The sequence below is a fragment of the Typopeltis vanoorti genome, chromosome 4 (assembly GCF_054136105.1).
Source record: "Typopeltis vanoorti isolate ZY-2024b chromosome 4, IOZ_Tvanoo_1.0, whole genome shotgun sequence".
Lineage (NCBI taxonomy): Eukaryota > Metazoa > Arthropoda > Arachnida > Uropygi > Thelyphonidae > Typopeltis > Typopeltis vanoorti.
This window is the reverse complement of record NC_143552.1, coordinates 157,191,659-157,216,781: the sequence shown is the minus strand read 5'-3', so window position 1 is coordinate 157,216,781 and position 25,123 is coordinate 157,191,659. Positions and strand designations below refer to the sequence as shown.

Sequence of the window (25,123 nt, the reverse complement as noted above, 5' to 3'; positions counted from 1 at the left end):
GGAGCCAAAGTAGTGCAAGACTACCAGGATCCCCCTTTCCGGATCTCCATGGGTCGCACCACATGGCAAACATGGCATTGGGTCCCAGTGAGGGTGGTCTGGAAAAAGGATAGTGAAAAAGACTCGGGAGAAGTAGAGCAAAGAATACAGGAAGACAAGCAAAGAAAAAGAGGAAAAATGAAAAGGGCCAGTACCGTCACTGGGAGGTCCCTTCCACCTCAAACAGGTGCCCCACATGGAGGGGTACAGAAAAGGATAATGACAATGATAAGGAGAACAGTATGTGGCATGGATAATTGGAATTTTTTCTGTTTTAAAAAAAAAACAATCATCCACATTTGGTCCAGTTAGTTCAGATTTAAGGGGAAAACAACCAAGAAATAAACCAAAATATTTTAAATAGAATATGAAACCCTCCTTAAAATCACATTCTTTCCTGTGTAACAAACAGTCCCTCTTTAAAGAAAATCAAAATACATCAAACTTTGTTTTTATTCATATTTTTCCCCACTGAGTACAACAGAGTAATACAGCACATAAATAGGCTACTGGCACAAGTAAAAATACACTGGAAATACCTGATCTATTAGTAAAGTAAGAGGAGAGAGTAGATTGGTGGAGATTCACATATCAGTTCTGTGATCGCAAGCCTATCATAGTTAGGATTTGGGAGTGAAGCCTACTGGAATAAGAAATGGTAGGGTTGCAGATGCCCTTTCCACACAAAGTTAGTAGGACAATCACAAACATCCAAGCCCATGATGGAATTCGAACCTGCAATGTTTTGGCTGGAGAGTAGATATGCTAACCATGCGATCAACCAGGCCATGCTTAGCATAATGACTTTAAATAAGTTAAATAAATATTTGGAAGGAAAATTATAGTGGTAACATAAAAAAGTTAAAATTTAACTGACAAAATATAATTACCTTCAGCTTGATTATTTTTTCCCTCTTCCTCTATTAATAATTCCAGTTCCAAATCTTCATCTTCTTCATCAATTAAACCTGAAAATGTACTCCTCTGATACCATTTTGCAGCTTCTTTTTCAACTATCTTTTGCTTATCTTCTATGTCAACTAATAATGGATTTCTTTCTTTTGTTGCATCATCATCATCACCACTTTCATCTTTAACATGATCATCATCTGATCTTTAATAAAAGCATTTATTCAATTGTTAGTATGTCTTTCGTTTAAAGATAAAATTTTAAAAAAATGAAAAGAAATAGAATTGATAATTGTTTGGTAGTTGCTTCATAATGGCCTGTGGATGTTCATTACCTTACACTAGAAACAATGGAGATGCTGAACACTTAGACTCCATGCACAACAAATATAACTTACATGGAAATATTAATAATGCAAGACATAAATAAAAACTACAGAAAGTAAGGGGGAGGAGCACAATCATATATGGGAAAACTAAGCCTATATGAATCCATAACAATATTATATAAACTCTAAATACATTGTTTCTCAGTAAGGACACAATAAGTCATAAAAAGGCAACTTTTTAAAAGGTAATCTACAGATATCAGTATCCCAGCCAGAATAGGGAGGATATATACCTATGGCAAACTTCAAATGTCAATCTTTGATTCTTATATAAATCTTATATAAAATTTGTGTTGACATCGCTATACAGACAGAGGGACACCAAATTACATAAGAGTTACATTCCACAAACCTTTATGTGAACACAAATTTTATATCAGATTTAACCTACCATGTCCATAGCTTACATGTTTATAGTACATGTATATAGTAGCATAATTAACAAGTTTTAAAGGTTATTTTTGTTGGTTTCACAGGAAACAAAAAACAAATTAAATTTCAATATGTAATCATCAATGCAAGTAATATAATACAGTACATATAGTTTATGAGCAACTGGGGGGAAAATTCATTTGGTCATTCAATCTTCCTTAGGAAATTATCAAGAGATAATTGAACAGTGAATTCTTTCTTGTCTTCATAAATCTCTTAATAACAGGCTAAAGCTTCACCTAGTTTTTTTTTTACCACCAGCTATCTATTTCATCTTCTGTTCATTTTCTAGTTGTGTTTTCTATCAGATACAGTAAAAATTATTAATGTGTATGAATACATAGTGGTGCTTAAGGGTCAAAGCTGTATAACTGAGAGGAGACCTCCACATAGCCTTTAAAGGAATGGGGAGAACGAACTAGGGCTTCTGACCTAATGTCCAATCCTCACCTTCTCATGGTGCACCCTGTCGGGTATCTACTTGGATACTGAACGAATGAGGATGGGCTGGCAGTTTGGGATTTAGCCAACCTAATTGTATTCCTATTGGCTTAAATCAAAATGCAAAATGATGGTACAACATGACAGAATTTCATGCCAGCTGGAGCTTCACCCAGTTAAACAAGGTCGTCATTGTTTTCGCCAAGAAACCGGGGCAAACAGTGAAAATTCAGCTACTGGAACAAATCCTAAAACACACCCCAACTCAACATCCCCAGAGTTAAAGATCGGCACTATCAACATAAGAAGCCTGAATGGCAAAGAAATAGAGCTAGCTGAGGAATTAGATAAGTACCAGATCGACATAATAGGGAAGACTGAAACAAAAAAGACAAATACTTGATCTTTTTTGAGATCTTTCTGAGCAATAAATACAAAATGTTATATTCAGGTGACGACAATCAAGGAAAAGAAGGAGTAGCAATAGTATTCAATACTAAATACGATGGTAATCTTGTTGAATGGCGGGCATTCTCAAGTAGAGTGATGTGGGAAAATATCAGAATGGGGAACTGGACAATGAGACTTATTTGTGCCTATGGATTCATAGAAAGTAGAAGTGGAGGAATTTTTTGAGGATTTAGAGAAAGCATCTGACACAATGAAAAAGGAAAAGTTGGTCCTTGTTGGGGATCTAAATAGCAGAGTAGGAAATGATTGTCAGACATACAAAAATATTTTAGAAAAATTTGGAGAAAAGAGCAAAGCTAATAATAATGGCAAATACCTTTTAGATTTCTTCTCAGGACATGGACTGGTTATTACTAACACCATGTTCCAACATAAAAATGTGCACAAAATCACATGGAGAGAAGAGGCAAGGAATAAGAAAAGTCTTATTGACTATGTTATTGTTGATAGTGATGTTTTCTCCCTGGTGCAGGACACCAGAGTGTACAGAGGATTTGAAATTGGAAGCGATCACTATTTAGTCTTGAGCAGGATAAAATTGAATTTCATATCGAAAAGAATAACACATAAGAAAGTTCTAAAACGAACAAAGTTGAGCAGCTCTCAGATGTGAACTGTAGACTAAAATACACAAAGATTATTGAAATAAAAAATGAGAGTTTGAGAACAGGAACCAAACCTTGGAGATTCAGTGGCAAGCCTTCAAGAAAACACTGATTGATTCAGCCAGAGAGGCATGTGGTGAGGTTATCTGCAAGGATAGAAAAATCAGAACTCCCTGGTGGACACAGGAAGTTAAAGAAGCAGTAAAGGAAAAGAAGCATATCAAAAGTTCGTGGCAAATAAGCCAGCTTGTGCTCTTACAGAACACAGAGACAAATGTATGAAAGCTAAACATTTTGTAAAACTATCAAAACAAACGTCATGGGAAGACTTTGGTAAGAACATAAATATCAAGAAGGTGGTAGGTGGTAAGATTTTCTGGAGGTTGTTGAAGAAGCTTAGGAATGGAGGAAAGAGTGTTGTAAAAGGAATTAGGATGATAAAGGTGACATGAAAACTGGAGAAAAAGATATCCTTCAAGTATGGAGTAATTACTTCAAAAAATTGCTAAATGAAACAAGCAGTGGTAGCACAGTGGTAAAAAAACACTCAACAGGCATACAGTCAGGAATACGTATCCATACTTAAGTAGAAAAAGCCACCAAAGGCTTGAAATGTGGAAACGCAGCTGGAGTAGATGATATTTGACCAGAAATGCTGAAGTATGGTGGTATAAGAGTCTTACAGCGGCTGTAAAGCATAGTTCAGAAAGCCTAGACAGAGGGACGAATTCCCAATTATTGGAGTAGAGCTCTCATAGTACCTATATATAAAACAGGAAATAAAACTGAATGTGAGAATTACAGAGGTATTTCCCTGCTGAGTGTTTCTGGTAAGATTTATGCAAGTATACTTGAGAAACGGTTGAGAAGAATTGTGGAAGAAAAGCTTCGTGAAGAACAAGCTGGACTCAGGCTAAATAGAGGCTGTCAGAATCAGATCTTCACTTTACGACAAATAGTGGAGAAATCATGGGAATACAACAAAGATCTGTATTTAAGTTTTGTAGATCTGAAAAAGGCATATGAAAAGGTGCCAAGAGAGAAGCTGTTCAATAAGCTACAGTTATATAGTGTCAATGGGGCATTATATCAAGCAATACTTTGTCTTTATTTGAGTTTAAGTCAGCAGTTAGAATTGAAGGAAGAAAAGGAAGATAGTTTAATGTTAAATCTGGTGTGAGACAAGGATGTACATTATCCACTCTGTTATTCATTATCTATATGTCTCACATTATGAAGGAAAGTGGTGTCAAAATTGGAAATGTTAATATCAGCTCTTTGCTTTATGCGGAAGATGTAATACTTCTAAATAAATCCGCTACGAGTCTGCAAGATTCCCTGATTAAATTGAATAACTGTTGTAATAGATATGGTATGAAGGTCAGCAATAACAGGACAAAGACAATGAAAATAAGCAGAATCACTGAAAATGTCAACTGCATTGTGAATGAGAACCTGTGGAACAACCAAAACATTTCAGCTACTTAGGCACGGTTTTTAGTGAAGAAACTGGTATGGTAGGAAGTCAATTAATAAATTCATATGGAATAAGAGAGAAATTAGTTGGAACACTAAATTAGCTGTATACAAGACGGTGCTCAAACCAGTTTTAACTTATGGATGTCAGAGCTGGGTCAGAAGTAAAACACTTGACCAAAGACTAGAGACTGCAGATATGAGAGTCCTGAGAAAGACTAAGGGCACAAACAGATGGCATCAATGGCAATATCATATTAAAAATAAGGATATTAGGAAAGAACTGGACATTGTCAGCATCCAGGAATGTGCTAGCAGAGCTAATCTCAGGTGGTATTGTCACTTAAACAGAATGGGAGAGGAAAGATTAGCAAAACAAGTGTTCTCTGCCAGGTTGTCAGGAAAAAGACTCACAAGAAGACTAAGATACAGGTGGATTGATATGGTAAAAAGTGCCTTAGACAATAGAAATATAAGATCTGATAATGTTGGAGTCTTGACAAGTAACAGACTGATTTGGAGGAAAATTGTACATAGGAAGTTAGTAATGATGTAAATTTTTCATGTAGTACTATCATATCCTGTACACCCCTTGAGGGTACATGGCAGGAATGTGATGATGAATACATAGTACATCTGTAAACGTAAGCTGTGCCATTGTAATCATATGCTGTTAATTTCTCTTTATATTTGTATGTGTCTTTATTTTTTCTCTATTCCTCACATACCGTTATTCTACTTTGCTGTGCGCGCTTTCTCTCTCTGAATCTTTCTTGCTTATATTATTATGTACTATGTTTATCTACGCTTCGCACTACGAGTCTTATGCCTAAGATACTAGAAAATTTATTTAATTTAGACTGCCCCACTAATATCATTTAATTAGCATAAAACTCAATAATACGGCCGGCAGATTTCTCTATCTAACACAAATTCTTTCAATAAAACTTTACACAAACAGTCGTGGCCTATTCTTTTACTTAAGTTTACGCTTTGGCTATCTCACTTAGTTTCCTGCTCACAAGTCCGATTTATTTAGGAACAGTGCAGTTGTAAATAAACAATCAAGCAGAACTCCTTTAACAAAAAAAAATCAAAACACATTTTATTTACATTACTATGAAATATACATGATTTAAACAATAGGGAGATTGCTTTCTCTATCCATCTATAAAAATTCTTTAGCACAAATTAGAACCTTTTTACTTCAACATTAAATAATCTCTTTAACTAAAAAACCTATTAATTCTTTGCTTACAAATTCCTAGTTTACTTGCAAAGAGGTTAGAGTTATTTTTACAAATTTGATATCAATTTCCAACATGTCAATTCACTCTCTTAAGGTACACTTATCACTAATAACCTCCCAAATGGACAGGACGTCTATAGACATCCAGCTAAATCTGGATATGATTCAAATCGCCAACCTGTTGAAAGAACAGGGATAAGAAGTGCAATTTGTCTGCCATGTCCATTAGAAGGTGTGATAAACTCTCAAGTTGAAGATAATAATAAATTTAGTTTAATCCTTTATCCAAGTGTGAGCAAACAAAGTTTGCACCTGAAAGTATCTTCAGGACTGGGGTAAGGTGGTACAACACCAGGGCAACTCGTTGCAAAGGTGGAGCAAGCCACCAACACTCCTGTCTCAGTATCTCCTATAATGCAAAACACATCTCCTTGCGGATATGTCTAGTGTTATGCATTAAGGAAAGGGCCACTACCCAGACTAGTTTCGACCTTTATTGAGGTGTCTTCAGTGGGAGCCAGGCCCAAGCTGAGATACCAGGCAGAAGCATTCGCAGGTCATCTCTACCTATAGGAGTTGCCAAATGGTGTGCCACCCTTTTTTAATAAATTACTCTGGATTTAGAGAAAGATGTTGAAAGTTTATTTTTCACTTGGTATAGGTAGAGATGACCTGCGAATGCTTCTGCCTGGTATCTCAGCTTGGGCCTGGCTCCCACTGAAGAGACCCCCAATAAAGGTCGAAACTAGTCTGGGTAGTGGCCCTTCCCTTAATGCATAACATTAGACATATCCGCAAGGAGATGTGTTTTGCATTATAGGAGATACTGAGACAGGAGTGTTGGTAGCTTGCTCCACCTTTGCAACGAGTTGCCCTGGTGTTGTACCACCTTACCCCAGTCCTGAAGACACTTTCAGGCGCAAACTTTGTTTGCTCACACTTGGATAAAGGATTAAATTAAATTTATTATACTCTAACCAAGTGAAAAATAAACTTTCAACAAAAATCTCAAGTTGAAGAGAACAGTTAATCGGATTATCTCACGTTCATCTCTCAGTTGCCTATAATAAGAACCACACTCACTTGTTCTATGCTGGGTAGCTGGATCTTAGTTATATTGGATAGACTAAAAATATCGAAATTATTTATATTTTTGTTTTCTCTTTTTATTGTACAATACAATTTTAATGTCTGGACAAAATAAAGATCCTTGCGTAATTTCTTCACTTAAATATTCCCTTACCTTGGAGAACCAATTTCATTTTTAATTTTTTTGCGCTAATTTTTTTTCTAATTGCTTACTCGACAAAACATTTTCTTTGTTCTCGAAGAAATTAATTCAGGATAATTATTTGAAATATTATTTAAAAAAAAAGAAAAGAGAACAGTCTACCGACGTTCCAGATTATATTATTTTTATTTTTGTTCTAAATCATCGAAATCGAATAATACTTCACACATTTCCTTTAGGGACACGCTTGAGTATCTTTGCTTTATAGAGAATAACATGAAATTCTTTAATCATATCACTAATTTTTTTCTTTAGAGGTGTCACGAATAATAATAATCAACTGTTCTTTGTACTTTTACTTTCTTGTTTCCTTGTATAATTGGCCATTACAAAATGAAATTAACAATTATGATTTAAATTTATATGTATATATTTTCTGCATTGTTCAGATATTTTATTCTCCAATTTTTAAAGTAAGCGATACATTTGCTTATATTTTATCATTCAAAATATGTATATCAAATGCATCAAATGTGAAATTTCATTTCCATATATTTACAATAGAATCAAAATTTATTTCGCCTTTGATAGTTTAACTCCCCCTCCCCCGTTGCATCACTATCACACACCTGAAAACTGTTATGAAACATAGGTAGTTTTTATATAATCTTTATCAAGTAGCTTTATTTTATCCTCCTACATGTTTCGCCAATCTGTTTCTATTGGCATCCTCAGGGAATACAAACTAGTAAGCTAAAATGAAGGTTACAGACTTAAAGCTACTTGATAAAGATTATATAAAAAAGTGTAATAGTCTTATGAATAAATAGTCTTATGAATAAATGAAAAAATTTAACATAACATAGGTAGTTTTTATTTAATTCGTTATTTTTCTCTAGTAATTGTTCCACATAACTTTAATTTTTCGATACAGAAACTATGCGGTGATTATTATAAATTAGCAAATTATAAATCAGAAAATATACATATTATTTCCTTTTATGTGATTTATGTGATAATATACATATCACATAATTTCCTGATTATTATAAATCAGGAAATTATGTGATATTCGGTAATAGGAGAAATTAATATTTAAAATCACTTAAATGTTTAAAATTTAAAATGTTTAAAATTAAAATCACTTAAAAATTTAAAATGAAACATAGGTAGTTTTTATTTAATTCGTTATTTTTCTCTAGTAATTGTTCCACATAACTTTAATTTTTCGATACAGAACCTATGTGGTGATTATTATAAATTAGCAAATTATAAATCAGAAAATATACATATTTCCTGATTATTATAAATCAGGAAATTATGTGATATTCGGTAATAGGCGAAATTAATATTTAAAATCACTGTCATCCTTCAAATGCAATATCAGAATAAAGAAAGATGGAAAAACCAAACAAGTAATTTCTGTCTGTAAAATATTCCGATATTGCTTGAGGCTCTTTAGTGTGCTGCATGTTCTATTGTTCTGTTTCTCAGTGTGTGTGTGTGGGGGGGGGGGGGTAGTAATCTCTGTTAGCTTAGAGCTGGGCAGAAAGGAATTACTGGTGATGAGCCAGTAATTCCTTTCTGAATTACTGGCTCAGTAATTCCTTTGCCTTTATTTTGCACCTCATCCTCAGATGAGCTGCGAAATAAAGGCAAAGGTAGAGGAAGCTACGTGGCGGTCGTTATCTTTTTGGTATAAACACATGTTTAACTGTTCCCTAGTAAAAATTAAAGCATTATGGTGTGAATGGCTGCACCACTCATTAAGAGGTCACCAAGCTTTTCGGGTCAAGGACATCCAGCTGAAATTTCTATTTGTAATGTCTCCTTCTCATTATATATATATATATTAACCAAAGAGGCTATTTACGAAAACATCTAGTACAAAATATACAGAGACAAACAAGGTTTCATTTTACATCATTCTTATGGGACTTGACCTAAGTAAAAAATCGATGTAATGTGCTTTGGAATATTTAAGCCACGATCGAGTTTTTACACATCTGTGTTCAATTAAACAAAGCAAGACGGAGGAAGGTACACTCATGGCCAACATGGGCTGTCTGCCTTGCTAAATGCTGCTGTTATTAGCATGCAAGTAATAGGCATGTTAATTCAAATTTTTATAACTCAAAATTTTTTCTATAGCCCTTTCAGGATAATATGTGCAAGTCCAAATTTACCTAAGTCGAATTTACGTAAACAATAATTTTGCACGAGATAAAGAATACTAGCACAAATGCAATACATTATACAATCATTCTAAACATCTCTCTTTCATTGGTAATGGCAACAGAAGCAATGAACGGTCATGAGTCATTCCACATGAAATCAGATTAAACATTAAATAGAAACTGCATAATTTTTTATTTTGATGATTTCTAGAAAAACTCCAAACTCTTGGAAAAAAGCACTGGTTATTCTTATTCCAATTTATAAAAAAAGAAATAAAGATGACTGCAACAACTATAGGGGAATTAGTCTGCTAAAATGTAGGGCTCAAATTATATGTAGGAATATTAAGAGAAACTAAGCAGTATCGTAGATAACAGACTACTAGAAGAAAAAAATGGATTCTGAAAAGGCCGTTCTTGCAGACTCAATTTTTACTCTAAATTTATTAATCGAAAAGAGAAGAGAATTTCAAAAAGAAACACACTTGGCCTTCATTGATTATGAAAAAGCTTTTGATAAAATTAATAGACAAAAATTATTTAAAATATTAACCAATCTAAATATACCAAACCAGCTGTTATAGTCTATTCAAAAAATATATACAGGAAATAAAATAGCAGTCAAATTAGAAATATCAGAATGCAAAGACATATTAGGAGAAGAATGGTAAGGATGTACCTATCACCTCTACTTTTTAATATACATATAATTCTAACATTCCAGAAACAGCATAACTTCTTTGGTATACAAATTAATCCATGAATCAAGATATACATTATTATTTAAGGATGATCAAACTGTATTAACTACATCAGAAGATGATCTGCAGATCAGTAAAAACTATTAAATGAAATTTCAGAATAATATAACATGAGAATATCAAAAGTAGAAACAAAAATAATGGCTCTCAAAGGAGAAAACTCAATAAGTAAAATAGTGACAGATAATAAAATATAAAATTTTATTAAAGTAAATGTTATAATGCAGCAGTTCTCAAACTTCTTACCTCTGAGTTCCACCTGACAAAAGAGAAAACATTGTCACCCCCCCCCTCCATACACACACGCACCGGTTTTATTTATAAAAATAGAAGTCATACTAAGTTTGACATTTTATTGTGTTTTCTATATACTATTTAACAGTTTTTGACACAAAATAACTATAGGCCTACAATAAAAATTAGTTTTAACACTTGCAATTAACCAAAATATGTATTGAAATGAAACAATATTTAATTAACAAGTATTTAATTTTTCTCTGTAAAAATAATCAAACATTTAAATGTCAAAGTTTAATGTGATGGATGGGCCTGCTTTTGTGAACAAAGTTTATCAAAACGTGGTGTAATATCAGAAATGGCCACTCTAAGTTCTTTAGCAATATTTAGTCTTGAACGATACTTTGACTTCATAGCTGCCAAAGCAGAAAAGCCTTTCTCGCATAAATAAGTCGTTGATAAAGGAATAAGGATCTTCAGTGCTTTTTGGCTCAAAGTTGGGAATTCCTTGCCAATATGTATCCAAAACTCTGACAAAGACAATTCCTTAAATTTACTTTTCAGTGAAGTATCACTAGTGAGATCGATGAGTTGTTCTTGCCCCTTCAGAGATGATGACCCAGATGCATTTTCGAATGGGTTTTTAATCCAATAAAATTCAGGAAACGCTTCATGATCAATTGTTCATATTCAAGTCAACTTTAAGAGGTAAACAAATCAGCACAATTGCACTGAAACTTTGAATGCATAAGAACACAACCTCAAACAGGTATAATTGCTGATCACCACTGACTCTGGCAACAAACTGCCCCCTCCCGGCCCAACAAGCGGAAATGAGATGTCATTAAGTCACTGCTTTCAGCTGCACGTGTATAGTGCTGCCTGGAAGAGGATGGGGCCGCTGCCGAACTATCAACACTGCCTCTGGCACACGAGTTTTATAAGTGTGAGTGGAGAAAATAATTATTAGTTATTTTGAAATTCATGATAATTAAAACCTGTATCATCAAAAGTGTTTTGTTCTGTATTTTTATTTGTTGTTATTTTTAAAACTGATTTATGGCAGTTTTAATTTTTATCAGCAGGAAAGTATGCTGTTCCCCCCCAGGTCGCGCCCCACAGTTATAATGAATAACATATTTAAGCCACCCCGGTATAAAAACACACTGGAATCACACTAATATATTTCTGTATAATTCTGTCTAAACTACCTTTATTATATGGAAGTGAAACATGGACTATAAAAAAGAATGAAAAATGGATTTAAACAGCAAAGATGAAATTTCTCAGAAAAACAGCTGGATATGCCAAGTAGTGCCATAAAAACAAGTGTAGAAATTCTACAATCCCTGAATATAACACCAATTAACTACTATATAAGTAATATAAATAAAAATTGGTTAGAACATCTAAATTGAATGGACAACAGCAATGTCAAAAATACTATATGGTTAAAAATAAAAGGAAAAAGAAGAATTAGAAGACCAAGAAAGCAATGGCATGAGATTAAAAGAACATGCCACTTGGCCTAAAATCTATGACAGGAAGGAGATTTTTCTTAACGTCCTATGTTATGGCAGCAATTTTAATTCAGCAAATTAATTACATCTTATTTCCAGACTGCTATTATGATGGTCAAGGCAGAAATAAACTAGTTTTTTCAATACAATGGCCACATGCTTTGGTGCTCCAAATACTCTTTCTCCATAATGTACTCTACCCTGCTGCAGCCCCCCCCCCCCCGGTTGAATCTATGAGTCTGATTTTTTGTTTCATTTATACATGTAGTAGAATATGTATGCTACAAACCACCTTGATTGAAGCTTTTCTTCTGTGGAAGAAAAAAAAAATGTCTCAAAATTTGCAAAAGAAAAAAAATAAATAAAATGAAATGGAAATTTAAATTTCAAATTTTGAAACGCACTCTTGATAAGTGGTAAAGCAAAATTGGTCCCATTCTGGTATTTACATATGTTAAAGAATAGACAGCCTTCTGAAAATAAAATCTTTTATTTTATTTATTTTCTTATTATTGCATTATCAGCATATTTAATACATCTGCCAATCAAAACGGATTTTTTTTAAGGATCATGGGTGGTGTGCCACTCATAATCCTATAAAAACTGTCATACAGACATTAACAAATGGCAGATAAAAAAAAAGCATAAAAGTAACATTTATTTACAAATTTAAGTGATAAAATAGTATGGTCACTGAGAGTTATATGGTGCCTGTCTAGTTTTAAAACTAGATGTCAATTTAATCACACAAAGAGGAGGATTTTATATGTATGTATGTATGTATGTATGTATGTATGTATGTATTTCACCCCCACACACACCATACACACACACAGATGTGTACCATTTCATAGTATTGCCACAATTTCTGCAGGTTTGGACATTTGAACATAAACTATACAAGACACTCAAGTTCTCATTTCAAACCTGTAGGAATTGTGGCAATACACACAAGTTTAAACATTAGTATGTCTGTGACTCAAAAAATGTTATCTGCACCCTCATCCCAGCTTGCTTCAGTTTCATGTTAATTGTCTTCCTTTGAAATATGCCACAGAAGGTAGTTCTCCCTTTGTAACTCCTTAAATAGTCACTTCCATGTTTCCTTTTCTATGGAACAGCATTCACACAATCCATTCATTCTCAGTGTTATGTCCTTAGGCACTAAAATTTCTACTCTTTCCACTACAATTTCTACTCCCTAGGAATTATAACATTTGCTTATTTCTGAAGAACTGCTCTGAACAAATAAATGAAATAATCCTTGCTGGAATAAAGAATGATCACTCATTTCACTCCACCCCCAGCCCCCCACATCACTATCCAGATTCTAACAAGCGTGCCAAAGTGTTCCCAAAAAAGTCCTCAATCAAGTACCTTGGGAAAAGATAAATGCAGAATTTTCATCTCCTGCTCAAACAGCAGTTAAATTGTCTGACTGCTCTCCAAGGCAAATGGCTGCAACTTCTACTCTTCTGTGCATCGACTGCTCTCATATTCAGGTGGTAATGGACCTATTGGTATCATCTTCTATTACTGTAACAAGAACAACTCTTGTGGTCTTCTGCTATAGACCTGATAAGAAATCAGAAGGATCTTTTTAAAAGTTTGGGTAAACTTTAATTCTGGTGATATTCCCCCCCCCCCCAAACAGTATTCAAAATTTGCGCTCTCAAATTTAAATCTATCTTATACAATCTTTACAATCTTTCATACCCACCCATCATCTAACTTACTCATGGCAGCAAGCCTATATTCTAACCAGAAGGAGACAGCCAATAAATTATCCTACTTTCCATCACTCAGTTCTCTCAAATGGAGGAAGTCATCAGCAGCCAACTTCTTAACCATCTGGAACCACTAATTAATTACTGATCAATGATGTCAATTTTGCCAATCTCAATCCACACATCTCCTAGTCAATATCACCACTTTTGGATGTAAGCCACAGAAAGGTTTGGAGAAACGTGTGTGATATTTTTCACACATTCAAAGCACTTGACTGGATCAGGTATAAAGGCCTATTTACCAAACTGCCATCTTATGGTCTTCCTTCCAATCTTCGGAAATTAGACTGCCAGTCCAGCTGATGAAGGCAACCTAGTGAATGACAAAGCACCAATAGACAATACTATCTTACTGCAAGAAGGATCTTACTTGATCTTTACCTGTGATAATTCTCATATCTACAGACAAGATCAGATTTCTTTTCTTGGGGTGACTTACAATTCTTCTGGCATAAACAAATCATAGCCTTCATCTTCCAAAAATCATTGTGCCCTTTTTCTGCTTATACTACTTTTCATATGTACAATGCACAGCACTATATAAATTCCAAATTTGTCCAACCTTGGGTTAAAGCTCACATCTAGGATGGTGCAATAAAAGTCTCCCTTAAAGTGATTGATGCAATTCAGAATAGGGAAATCCAACTGACAACCATCTTGATAAACTCTCTCTCTCCTCCATTTTCCTCGAGACTGAAAAAATGAGAAGTTATTGGTCAATCTCCAGACACAGTTCCATTTCAGTTCAGAATTCCCAAACTAAATTCCCATTTTTCATTTCAATCTACTGCTGGTTTTTGGAACTACATACAGGAAAAAACAACTTTTTTAAATTATCATCCCAAATATAAAATTTCAGTCCTGTCCTGTCTCATGACCATTATGAATGAAGCTGAATATTTCAAAAAGAAAGAATAACCATTCAGTTACAAAGATAATGGTCATGAGATGACTAAAAATTCTGTATTTGTAATAAAACTTTACATAAGTTTATCATAAGTTTTTATCAAAGGTATTACTTCAAGAGTCTGATAAGTCTGGTTTAAATAGCCACAACTTGTCAACTAGCCATAGAATTCATTGAAATAAAGCTAAAGTCCTACACAAAGTTATTTTCTTCTGAAAAGATTAGATAAAGAAAGTTGTGAAGCATACAATCACAGTCCTAACCTCAACAAAAACTTTCTCAGTTTAAGAAGTCATCCTAAATAACGCTCATCATTCGCATGTTTCATAAAATTGTAATTATTTAAATTTATTACTTTGAATTCTAATAATTGAAGATGGAGTTAACCTCCTGAAGTTGATAGCACATATACTGCCATGCACTTGCAATTTAAGTGTTATTCTTTTTGTGTTTATCTCTTTTCAGCTGTATTGATAATGGCTATGAAACCTAGCCAAATATAAATATTTACAGTGTCATCTATTATTTTAATTTTATTATGTGATCAACTTACATCTTGATTTTTAAATCTACTTGTAGTGCTGCTAGCAAGATGATTTCTCTAGTGTTCCATATGAAATTATTCATCTGTATTCACACTGTTATCAGCCTCGCATATTCTGTTCTCTACATTCACCATATTAAATTTGACATCCATCCTCAAAAAAATTGTATCTAAAGAGCTGAAAGGTGTAACATGCTCTACAGGTTCACTACTAAAAATCTAGTATACTTGATTTCATTCTCTTGCAAATATTGAATAAAGCACCCTATCCAAAGAATTTAACTGTACATTGGCACTTAAACATATACTCTGTGGCTTAGGAAGAGTGCATAGAAATACTGAAGAATTAAGATGCATCCAGACTACTGCAAATATTACTACATGCAAGAGCCACAAGAAGTAATACTACAAAAACTGAATTCATAATCTTAAGAATTGATCTAAAAGTTGAAATGTAATTGAAAGAATTATCACTAATTATAACAGAAGAAAAGAAATCTGATCTTGTCTATAGATATGAGAATTATCACAGGTAAAGATAAAGGTTTTTTTTTTTTTTCCTCTCTCTCCCAATAAGTAAGACAGCTGTCTATTGGTAGCTTTGGCATTCACCAGGTTGTCTTTCCTCCTGACATTGTAAAAATCATCAATTTGGTACAGATATGTTAATGTTTTTGCTGTATGGAACTCCTCCTTGTCCAATTTTCATAAATTTCTTGAAAAAATTAATTCAATAAACCCAAGAATCAAATTTACTTTGGAAGTAGAGGATATCAATTGTCTTCCTTTTCTATGACAACCAAATGGGAATCTACAGTTCTTGGTATACAGAAAACCAACTCATACTAGTAAATACGTTGATTCTAACCCATATCACTCTTGTCAGATATGGTTAGTCAAATCTCTAGTAGACAGAGCTGATAAAATATGTTCTACGGATTTTCTTCTAAATGAAGAACTATTATCAGAGCTACCTTTGTCTCTAATGGTTGTAATGCAAAAATTACCGATAAAATAATCAATAATTATAACCGCTGTCTTAACCTGTCTCAAGAAGAAGTTAACAGAATTTGTATTCCATATGTTAAAGGACTTTCAGAAAAAATAGCATGGCTATTGACAGACTAACTTACAAGTCTCTTTCTGTCCAGTTCATAAACTTTCCTAAAGACAAATATCCTCCTCTTTCTTATCCTAGAGTTTATCAAACTCCCTGCTTTTGCAGCTTATGTTATTATGGACAGACTGGTAACTTCTCTAAATTAATTTTGTAGTTATCCAATCCATAGAGGCGCACCATGTAAGGATATTAGGTGTAAGTCTCAATTGAATTGTTTCTACAATTACTTAGTTTAGTGTTGTGTGCCTGCACTGTTATCATTGTGCTCTGATGATGCCAGATAGAAAACCAGCAAAATATTAGTGAATTTAATAAATGTATTATAGGTGGATTGATACGGTACAAAGTACCTCAGACGATAGAAATATAAGATCTAATAGTGTTGGAGTCTTGACAAGCAACTGACTGATTTGGAGGAAAATAAAATTGTAGATAGGAAGTTAATAATGATGTAAATTTTTCATGTAGTACTATCATATCCTGTACACCCCTTGAGGGTATATGGCAGGAATTTCATGATGATGATGAATGTATTTTTTCCTCTGGGTGTTAGTTACACCATTAAGCTTTATTATGGATAATGAAAAACACATTTCTTTACAAATAAGGAATTATAGTTGAACATGATTATAATAAGCACGACCGGACAAAATTTCCTCATTATAACCATCACTCATCATTATCAGCAATGAGTTAAATCTACCTCCTATTTTTTTAAAATTCTCAATAACTCAATAAAAAATAATATAATTACATATCTAGATATTATTTGTATGAATATGATTGTATAAACTACGATACACTTAATAATAAACACAATTTATTTATCCATAAATTAAACACTACTTAATAAAAAAAACATGATTTCAATTAGTATTTTAAAAACAGACATAATGTTATATTGATTTTTAAATTGATTTAGCCACTACTGTTATATACAAAATCGCCACATCTAAATTGTTTAGCAAATTTTTCCACTTCAGTCTTAAAGATTGGACCGTCTACTATTGAGAATCCAGCCCTTCATTGTGTAGTGAACCATTAAAACAATGCATCATCAACAATTGTAAGCTCATACTTTCTAATTTTTTTTTTTTTTTGTTTCAGTTATGTTGTTTTCCAGTGTTTATATGTAAACACCTATACTTTTCCAAAATATTAATACTGTTGAAGTTGACAAAGAAAAACATTTTACACACTTAAGTTCTAGCTCATTAATAATTTTGACTTTTTTAGTGAACTGAGACACACTTTCTTTCAGTTGACATGTTTCCAATAAAAGGATCCATTTTTAACTGATTTTACAGTTGTGGCAGTGTTTGGGTAAAGCAAGGGAGGAGGGTTAGAGGCTAGACACTAGAGATTTAGGTGGTAAGGAAATGACCCCCAAAGACAAGATTAGGTTATAAACTGGCCAATAATCTGATGCAGGTGATCATAAAAGCTAAGTCACTCCTTTAATTTTTTGGCTAATCCAAGAACTACCCAGTCAATTAAGACTGTCCACATAGTTTCCAAAATTTGTACAGTATACCAATGTAGTATGTTTGTTATAAAAGTGAGCAATTATATGGGAATATGCAGAAATTAAAATCATGGCTTTTTGCTCATTACAGCTGTGATCTTGTTATTTCCATGTTCATTACAACACAATTTGACTGTATATGATAAATCATACTCATCACTTATTTTATTTCGTAATTTCTCCAATATTACTCTAACCCATTTCAACTTAATACGATCTAATTGGTTACTTTTAGGTTGCACTGTGTGTATGAACTGATGTGGATGTCAACAAGTTATAGATGCATATTTATTTAGTGTCTACTGTCTAGGCAGTACAGTCACTAGAACTTATGGAAACAGTGATGAATTTTTGTAGCTACACAGCATCATCATCATCATCAAATTCCTGATATGTACCCTCAAGGGGTGTACAGGATATGATAGTACTACATGAAAAGCATACATCATTACTAACTTCCTATCTACAATTTTCCTCCAAATCAGTCTGTTACTTGTCAAAACTCCAATATTATCAGCTCTTATATTTCTATCTTCTAAGGCCCAATTTACTGTATCAATTGATCTATATCTTGGTGTCTTCCTCTGGGTCTTTTACGGTGGTAGAGAACACTTGTTTTGCTAATCTTTCCTCTTCCATTCTGTTTGAGTGACAATACCACATGAGATTAGCTCTGCTGACACATTCCTGGATGCTAACAATGTCAAGTTATTTCCTAATATCCTCATTTTTAATACGATATTGTCATTGATGCCATCTGTTCATACCTCTAATCTTCCTCAGGACTCACATATCTGTGGTCTCTAGTCTTTGGTCAAGTGTTTTATTTCTAACCCAGCTCTCAGATCCATAAGTTAAAATTGGTTTGAACAGTCTTTTATACATCTAATTTAGTGTTTTGACTAATTACTCACTTATTCCACATAAATTTATTCAATTGACTTCCTACCGTAAGACCTTTATTGATTCTGTTGTCTATTTCCATATTTAATTTACTATCTTCACTAAAAATCCTGCATAAGTATCCAATGTTTTACCTTGTTCTATAGGTTCTCCATTCACAATGCAGTTGATATTTTCAATGCTTCTGCCTATTTTCATTGTCTTTGTCTTGTTATTGCTAACCTTCATACCAAACAAATTACAACAGTTATTCAATTTAGTCAGGGAATCTTGCAGACTTGTACTGTATTTATTTAGAAGTATAACATCATCTGCATAAAGCAAAGAGCTGATATTAACATCTCCAATTTTAATATCAGGTTTAATACCACTTTCCTTCATAATGTGATCCATATACATAACGAATAACAGAGAGGATAATGTACATCCTTGTCTCACACCAGATTTAACATTAAACCATCTTCCTGTACTTCCTTCAATTCTATCTGCTGACTCACAACTCAAATAAAGACTAAGTATTGCTTGATATAATGCCCCTTTCACACCATGCAACTGTAGAGTTTTTAAATAGCTTTTCTCTTGGCATCTTGTCACGTGCCTTTTCCAAATCTACAAAACTTAAAATACAGATCTTTATTATATTCCCATGATTTCTCAACTATTTGTCGTAAAGTGAAACTCTGATACTGACAGTCTCTATTTCGTTTGAATCCAGCTTGTTCTTCACCAAACTTCCCTTGTACAATCCTTCTCAACTGTTTCTCAAATATACTTGCATAAATCTTACCAGGAATACTCAGTAGAGAAATACCTTTGTAATTTTCACATTCAGTTTTATTTCCCTTTTTATATATAGCTACTATGAGAGCTCTACTCCAATCACATGGAAATGGCTTTCTCTACCTCAAGTATGGATATGTATTCCAGTTTGCATGCCTGTTGAGTGTTTTTTTACTATTGTGCTGTCACTGATTGTTTCGTTTAGCAATTTTTCGAAGTAAATTTCTGAACCTTTCTGTGCTTTTTCAACAGCCTCCAGAGTATCTATCTTCCCACCTTCTTGGCATTTATTTTCTATGTTCTTACTAAAGTCTTCCCATGACTTTTGTTAAGCTAGTTTTACACAGTGTTTAGCTTTTTTACATTTGTCTCTGTATTCTCCAAGAGCACAAGCTGATTTATTTACCAGGTAATTTTGATATGATTTCTTCTTTTCCTTCACTGCCGCTTTAACTTCCTGTATCCAGCATGGAGTTCTGATTTTTCTGTCCTTGCAGACAACCACCACATGCCTCTCTGGCTGAATCAGTGAATGTTTTCTTCAGGGCTTCTCACTGAACCTCCAAGGTTTGGTTCCTGTTCTCAAACTCTCATTTTTTCTTGAATAATGTTTGTGTATTTTAGTTTGCAGTTCATATCTGAGAGCTGCTCAATTTTATTCACTTTAAAACTTTCTTATATGTTCTTCTTTTGGAAATATGAAATTCAATTTTTTCCTGCTCAAGACTACATGGTGATCACTTTCCAATTTCATACTCTCTGCTGTCCTGCCCAGTGAGAAAATATCACTATCAACAATAACATAGTCAATGAGACTTTTCTTATTCGTTGCCTTGTATCTCAAAGTGAACTTATTACTAACACAATGTCCAATCATAAAATCCACATTTTTATGATGGGACATTGTGTTAGTAATAACCAGTCCATGTCCTGAGCAGAAATCCAACAGTTATTTGCCATTATTAATAGCTTTGCTCTTTTCTCCAAATTTTCCCAAAATATTTTTGTATGTCTGACAATCATTTCCTACTCTGCTATTCTGATCCCCAACAAGGACCAACTTTTCCTTTTTCATTGTGTCAGTTGTTTTTTCTAAAGCATCAAAAAATTCCTCCACTTCTACCTTAGTAGAACCTTCTGTGGGACCATAGGCACAAATAAGTCTCATTGTCCAGTTCCCCATTCTCATATTTGCCCACATCACTCTACTTGAGACTGCCTGCCATTCGAGAAGATTAGCCTCGTATTTTATGTTGAATACTATAGCTACTACTTCTTTTCCTTGATTGTCATTGCTGAATATAATATTTTGTATTTATTGCTCAGAAAGACCTCACCAGTTTTTATTGTTTTTGTTTCAGTCACCCCTATTATGTTGATCTGGTGGTTATCCATAATAAATTTAGTTTAATCCTTTACCCAAGTGTAGGCAAACAAAGTTTGTGCCTGAAGTAGTTCAGGACTGAGGCAATTCGTAGCAAAGGTGGACCAAGCAGCTCTCATCACTCCTTGTCTCAGCTCCCACAATGCAAAGCACATCTCCTTGCAGACATGTATAATGCTATGCATTAAGGGAAGGGCCACTACCCCGACCGGTTTCGATCTTTATTGAGGTCTCATCAGTGGGAGGCAGACCCAGAAGTGGTGATACTAAGGCAGAAGCATTTGGAGGGGTCATATTTACTTATACGAGTTGCCAAAAGGTGTACCACCTTATTATTAATTTACTCTGGATTCAGAGAAAGATGTTGAAAGTTAATTTTCCACTTGGTTAGACTATAATAAATTTAGTTTAATCCTTTACCCAAGTGTAGGCAAATAAAGTTTGTGCCTGAAGTAGTTCAGGACTGATACAAATCATAGCAAAGGTGGACCAAGCTCTCATCACTCCTTGTCTCAGTATCTCCTATAATGCAAAGCACATCTCTTTGCAGACATGTATAATGTTATGCATTTAGGGAAGGGCCAGTACCCAGACCGGTTTCGACCTTTATATGATCATCTCCTTGCGGACGACCTTTATTTGTCTGCAAGGAGATGTGTTTTGCATTATTTCAGGGAGTGATGAGAGCTTGGTCCACCTTTGCAACAAGTTGCCTCAGTCCTGAACTACTTCAGGCTCAAACTTTGTTTGCCTACATTTGGGTAAAGGATTAAACTAAATTTATTATAGTCTAACCAAGTGGAAAATAAACTTCCAACATATTTCTCTAAATCCAAAAATAAATTAATAATAAGGTGGTACACCTTTTAACAACTCGTATAAGTAAATATGACCTCTCCATTGCTTCTGCCTTACTATCACCACTTCTGGGTCTGCCTCCCACTGATGAGACCTCAATAAAGGTCGAAACCGGTCTGGGTAGTGGTCCTTCCCTTAATGCATTGCATTATACATGTCTGCAAGGAGATGTGCTTTGCATTGTGGGAGCTGAGACAGGGAGTGGTGAGAGCTGCTTGGTCCACCTTTGCTACGAGTTGTCTCAGTCCTGAACTACTTCAGGCTCAAACTTTGTTTGCCTACATTTGGGTCAAGAATTAAACTAAATTTATTATAGTCTAACCAAGTGGAAAATAAACTTCCAAGGTACTTATCCAATTCCCAAGTGGAAAATAAACTTCCAGGGTGCTTATCCAATTCCTCAGCTAGCTCCATATCTTTGAGATTCAGGCTTCTTATGTTGATAGTACCGATGTTGATTTGGGGTGGGTTTCAGGATTTGTTCCAGTAGCTGACTTTTTGCTGTTCGCCCTGTTCCCTGACGAAAAGAATGGGGGCCTTGTTTAACTGGGCAATGCCCCAGCTGGCGTGAAATTCTGTCATGTTGTACCATCATTTTATGTTGTGGTTTAAGCCAATAAGAATATAATTTGGCCAGCTAAATATAAATTGCCAGCCCATTTTCGTTCATTTGAATATCAAGGTAGATGCCTAAGAAGCTCTGGTTGGTTTTCTGCATTCCATTGAAGGCAATGTAGAGGTCTCCTCTCAGTTATACAGCTTTGACCCTTAAGCACCCTCCCCCCCACACACACACAGATAGCTACACAGATATAAGCAAATTAATTTGATAAATTTTACATTAGTTGTTTTAATGCAATAAACTTTCAAAATGTCACTGTCAAAATTAATGTGGAAAAGAACTGCAAAATCACTTTCAATTTCAGTGGCTCGACAAATGTGGCAAGTTTATAACCTGCATGTAAATGCATTATTTTTAAGCAGTTGAAGGAGTAAGCATTTAGGTGGCTCTTATAAAAATATTTAGCAAGTAACATACAAAATCTTTTAACAAAGTTATTTCACCAATTTTAGGCATATCAAATTAAAGCGTTTGTGGCTTGTGACTTTGGACATTGTTAGCACAGGCTACAACACACAGTAAGTCTGAGACTGCAAAGTTGCGCACAAAATCTTTTTCATATGCACATGGGCTGACAAAAATTAGAGGTCACATTGCTTCTAATATTTAAATTAATATTATTTATAATTATTTATTTTATATATCAATTTATGAAATTGATTTCATACAGTAATAACCCAAACAATGAGCTTATCTTCCTTGGAGACTTCACTGTTCATAATTCAGACCATCTCCCCTTCAACTTCACAGATCAAGAATGTATGGAAGCTGAATTTGCTATCAGTAATGAGAGCAGAAATTGTTTACCTACCCACCAGAATTCCAGATTAGTATCATTCTCTCAACACTACAGATTGTTCCTTAACCATCTCCATCAAAATATATCCTATACATGTTAGCTCCTCTTGGAAAGTATGACAATCCTGTCCATGTTTTCTTTTCTACAGATTGATGCAATTTCTTTTCTATAAATCAGCAAAACACTACAATGCTAAAAATGGAATGAACTCCAGGATTTCTTGGCTTCTTTTCCATAGTGTGACTACTGTTTCTACTCCTCCAATCAAATAACTGAAATAGATTAGAGGAATGAGGGTCTTCATTCACTATTCTATTACCATCCCCAATCTCTATCCAAGTTCTGGTTCTCTAAAAAACTTGTCTTTGAAATTCAAGATACAAATTTAGCACACCTTCAATGGCCAACATCAAAAACTCTAGTTTCTCATTTGGTCTACACTACAGCTCAAAACAAGTGTAAGAAAAATCATCAAAAATCCCAAACAGATTTCATAAAGGACAAATATAAAAAAATTTCTTTCTGTCACTAAGACTATTAGGCATATGACTTCTGTCCTCCTTTATTTCTTTCCCTCTTACATACCAATGGTGCCACAGTAGCATCTCCTAAAGATAAGGCATTAATCAGTCTTGGCATCCTCTTGATGTCAGTCTTTTCCTCCAACTCTTGTTTACATGACAAAGGCAAATTTCCCACTATAGCATGAACTGCTCACAGCAATCTGCCTCCTCCTCCTCTAATCTTTTCATCAGAAAACTCCTCAAGTAGGTATGATACTAATAAATTTCCTAGGTCCAGAAGATCTTATTCTGTGCTAAAAACTTGTGCTCCAGAAATTAACACACACATCCTGTATTGCCTATATAAGACATCATACTCATCTGGCATCTACCCAACAGAATGGAAGCATGTCTTTAGCCTTCACCCCAATACTCTCAAAAGTAATGAAAGTCATTATTAGCCAACTTTTGCACTACCTGAACATCCATCAGTTAATTGGTGATCAATAATATGGATTCTGCAATTCTTGTTCTACAGATGACCTCCTAACTAACCTTACCCACCTTTGGATAAAAGTCATGAAAAAACTCATGAGTCAATCTCTATATTTACAAAGCAGATGCCTTCTTACTGAGCTATCATCCTTAGGTCTCCTGCCATTTGTGATAGGATTTCCGGCTTCCTCTCTGGTTGTTCATTGCTTATCATGCCAGATGGCCTCCTTTTAACAAATTTTTCCATTAATGCTGGAATGCACCTAGGCTCTGTGTTCTCACTCAGACTCTTCCTTCAATGCCCTTTTCTCTCTAATCCTATCTAGTTTTGCTGATGACTTGTCTGGTTGTATTATTTGATGTATTCCATTTGATCCCATGGCTCAGATATATTACTGTATAATATTTTTTATGCAATACAGATTTTTATTGTATTTAAACAGACAGCATCCTATAATAACTTCACTAAAGAAAAGAAACAAATAATCATGGTCATACATTTTTTAAATCGTTCACTATCCCTTGTGTTTATAGAAGCTAACACATACTGGAAGATACATAAACAGGCAATACCATTATGTCATATATAACAATACAGTATCCTAAAAATTATATCATATAGGGCTAGGTCTATTTGTCCCATTGATATAGTCTTTCCACAGAACTAAATGATCTATCCCACACCTTTCCCAACTTGTAAAATATAGTTGATTTTTAACAGCAAACTTGAAGAACACAGGAATAGCTTCTTTTTTTTTTTTTTATGGAAAATAGTGGAAAATAACAGTTATAATGAATTTGCTCTGGTTGAGCATTGCACCTATGGAATGTTGGGTGATACTTGCAGAAATTTATTGTAGTGAGCTAGTTTTTATAATGGCATTTACTATAATGAATTACTGCAAAAATATAAATAAAAAATACTTAAATATTAAAAAATGCTGCATGTCCCAACACAC

General features: G+C 34.1%; 1 protein-coding gene across 1 annotated transcript in view; it reads right to left on the bottom strand.

Moving 5' to 3' along the window:
* The window catches only part of LOC150107785 (pre-rRNA 2'-O-ribose RNA methyltransferase FTSJ3), a 288,470-nt gene that overhangs the window by 105,777 nt on the left and 157,570 nt on the right, over positions 1-25,123 (bottom strand). The window contains exon 12 of the mRNA XM_090391539.1: positions 930-1,153. Coding sequence (XP_090247665.1) covers positions 930-1,153 — 224 coding nt within the window. The remainder of the gene's footprint in view (positions 1-929; positions 1,154-25,123) is intronic.